Genomic DNA, 3,187 nt, shown 5'->3' on the forward strand with positions numbered 1-3,187 from the left:
ATAAGAAGTCTTACGGTTTTGAGTCGAGCTACGGGTGCGAACGCGTCTTCGAAATCAATCCCGGGTTGTTGCACGTAACCTTTTGCAACGAGTCGGGCTTTATACTTATTGATCGTCCCGTCGGCACTTCGTTTGATCTTAAATACCCACTTGAGCCCAATAATTTTTGCACCGTTTGGCGGGTCGACAAGAGACCACGTTTTATTTTTCTCAATTGACTCGATCTCTTGTTTCATGGCCCGTTCCCAATTAACGTCTCCTTTCGCTTCGGAATACGAACCCGGTTCTCCATCAGTAGTTATTAAATGGACTTCATCACCTCTTACCACCCCATCTTCGATCACGTAATCATTTAATCGTAACGGAATCGCGCGCGTTCTGGTGGATTTGCGGGTCAGATTTTCAGCTGCGTTTTGGGCCGAACCTGGGCTGTTTTGGGCTGTAATTGCTGGTTCATTTTCTGCAGCAGCTTCTGTATCTTCTTCGTGTGTTGAATGGGTCGGGTCAGCTGTGTTATCTGATTCGATAGCTGCAACCGAGCTGCCGAAACGAGCTGAAGACTCGGCTGCTAATTCTGTGTGATCAGTAGGTTTGATGGGCTGATTGTCTTGTGTTATAAAACCCGGTCCAACTTGAATTATAAATTCTTTTTCTTCGGGCTCGGTTTGTATTTTAACCCATTCCCAGCCTTGTTTTTCATCAAACTGAACTTCCTGACTTACATAAATTTTCCGGTGAGTCGGGTCGTACATTCGGTACGCTTTCGTGCCCGGTTCGGTTCCAAAGTGTACCATCGGTCGACTACGATCATCCAACTTCTTTTGAATCGGTGTGGTTTCTTTAACGTAACCCACACATCCAAAAACTCTAAGATGATCGACTGTCGGTTTGTGACCAAGTAGAGCTTCATATGGGGTTTTGAGATCACGGCTCTCGTTGGTGATCGATTTAAAATATAAACTGCATGTCTCGCGGCTTCTCCCCAAAAACGTTGTGGAACTTGCATTGCTTTTAACATACATTGTACGGCCCCGATTACCGTCCGGTTTCGTCTTTCCACAACACCGTTTTGCTGTGGTGCATGCGGTGCGGTTAAGTGTCTTCTGATGGCATTATTTTCACACCAACTTCTAAACTCGTTTGAGTTGAACTCGCCTCCCCGATCGGTCCGAAAAACACCAATTTTAGCACCGGTTTCAGCTTCGATTAACACTTTGAATTTCTTAAAGATCTCAAACGTTTGATCTTTTGTTTTTAGAAGATAACACCACATGTAACGGGAAAGGTCATCAACGATCAGAAATATGTACCTATTTCCGACGGGTGTCGGTGGTGTTATCGGGCCACATAAATCTCCATGTAGTAGCTCGAGTGGTTTTGTGGCTCGAAACTTTGCTTGATCCGGGTATAGTAACCTTGTCTGCTTCCCTACTAAACATGCATTGCACAAATTAGTAGCATGAGAAATTAAAAGAATTCCACGTACCATATTTTTCGTGCCTAACGCCTTTATTGCCTCGAAGTTTAGGTGCCCCATCCGCGCGTGCCATAGCCATGCCTTATCATCCAGTTTTGACAATAAACAACCCGGAGCTCCCACTATTAATTTAACCGTATACAGCCGGTTTCTTGTTCGAAACACTTTCATCATCAATTTACCCTCGCCATCGTACAAGAGTAAATAATTCTCCTTCATCCGAACGTCACACCCGTTCTCGGTTGCTTGACCGAGACTAATTATATTGCTTTTTAAACTTGGTATAAAATAGACGTCGGATAAAACCCCGTGATCTCCGGTTTTTGAAGTAAACAAAATTGTTCCTTTACCGACTATATCAATACACGAACCATCCCCGAATTTAACCTTGATATATTATTGTTGAGTTCGGAAAAATACAACTGGTTACCCGTCATGTGGTTCGACGCTCCGTTATCGAGATACCAAGTGCCTTCTTCAACTTTCTCGGTTTCTAAGCTTTTTGGGTTGACTCGTTCTTCGTTTAGATAAACGATTTCGTGAAGGTTTAAATAACCAGCCGAGTCACGATCGGCTGGTTGGTTTGTTTCGGCTAGGTTTGCTTCCTGATTTGCTCCTCTTCGTTCCGGACACGAGGACGCGAAGTGTCCCATCTCGTCACAACGAAAACATTTGATTTGAGAACGGTCCTTCTTTACCTTCACCTGTCCTTCGGTTTGGTTCGGACCCGCTCCTCTTCCTCCGGTTTTCCGGCCCCGTCCACGACCATGTGAACCCGGCCCGCCTCTACCTCGCCCCCTCGGTGTGTAACTTGACTGACCACGGTTCGAATACTCGGCTTTATGGAACATCAGCTTCCCTTGACTATCGGATTGACCTATCTCGTCTTTAATCCATTCTTCATAAGCTTTTAAGCGTCCCACAACATCATCGAAACCAACTATCTTCAAGTTAACAAGTTGTTCGATCGAGGCTACCATATGTATAAAATTTTTCTTTGGTAGCCCGTTAAGAAACCTCTTAACCATCTTAGATTCTTCAATTATTTCACCAAGAGAGGCTGCTTTTGAGGCAAGAGTACTTATTTGGCTTGCAAACTCATCGACCGTACTCGATTCTTTCATCTTCAAACTATCAAATTCATCCATGAGAGTTTGAAGTCGTGCTTCCTTTACCCGATCAGCTCCTAGATGTCGGGCCTTAATCGTGTCCCACATCTCCTTAGCGGTCGGTAGATTCCCCACTTGCAAAGTCATTGCCTCCGGAATCGATTGGAATAATAGGGCAATCGCCAAGTTGTTGTTCTTGGCATCCGTACTCGTTCCCGGGTCGATCATCTCCCACACCCCGTGAACATTAAAGATAGCCCGTAACTTCATTGCCCAAATCGTGTAATTCCTAGAGTTTAGCATCGGACAAATTAACGATGTCGAGCTATTCTCTTTCGTATTCTGATTTCGGTTACTGTTACCTACGTCACCCATGGTATTCGATCTTCTTTGTCTATTGTACATGACTTGAAACCTTTGATCTTGTTCCAGCCCTACCCTACTCCTTGGTCAAATTCAGATTCTGAGAGTCAGCCTTAAGTAATCGAAACCCTGGTTGCTTGGCTCGATTAAACACTTCCTAGTTCTTGAAAGTATACCTGCTGTAATCTCTACCGAATTGAATTGATCCCTGCTGTACTTGATCGATACCCAACTGTTC

At 44.5% G+C, this 3,187-nt stretch overlaps 1 protein-coding gene across 1 annotated transcript; it reads right to left on the minus strand.

The window, feature by feature from the left end:
* Positions 1 to 1,830: 1,830 nt before the first annotated feature.
* LOC143622671 (uncharacterized) lies at positions 1,831 to 2,961 on the minus strand. Its single transcript, XM_077093774.1, has one exon. The coding sequence runs from the start codon at positions 2,959 to 2,961 to the stop codon at positions 1,831 to 1,833; it is 1,131 nt and encodes a 376-aa protein (XP_076949889.1).
* Between the last annotated feature and the right edge of the window lie 226 nt (positions 2,962 to 3,187).

Source organism: Bidens hawaiensis, unplaced genomic scaffold, assembly GCF_021521415.1.
Source record: "Bidens hawaiensis isolate Kalapana, Puna unplaced genomic scaffold, B.hawaiensis_p1.1 tig00000055_1, whole genome shotgun sequence".
NCBI lineage: Eukaryota > Viridiplantae > Streptophyta > Magnoliopsida > Asterales > Asteraceae > Bidens > Bidens hawaiensis.

Excerpts from the sequence above, each read along its gene's own strand:
- LOC143622671 (XM_077093774.1), bottom strand. The coding sequence starts at position 2,961 with ATGGGTGACGTAGGTAACAGTAACCGAAATCAGAATACGAAAGAGAAT.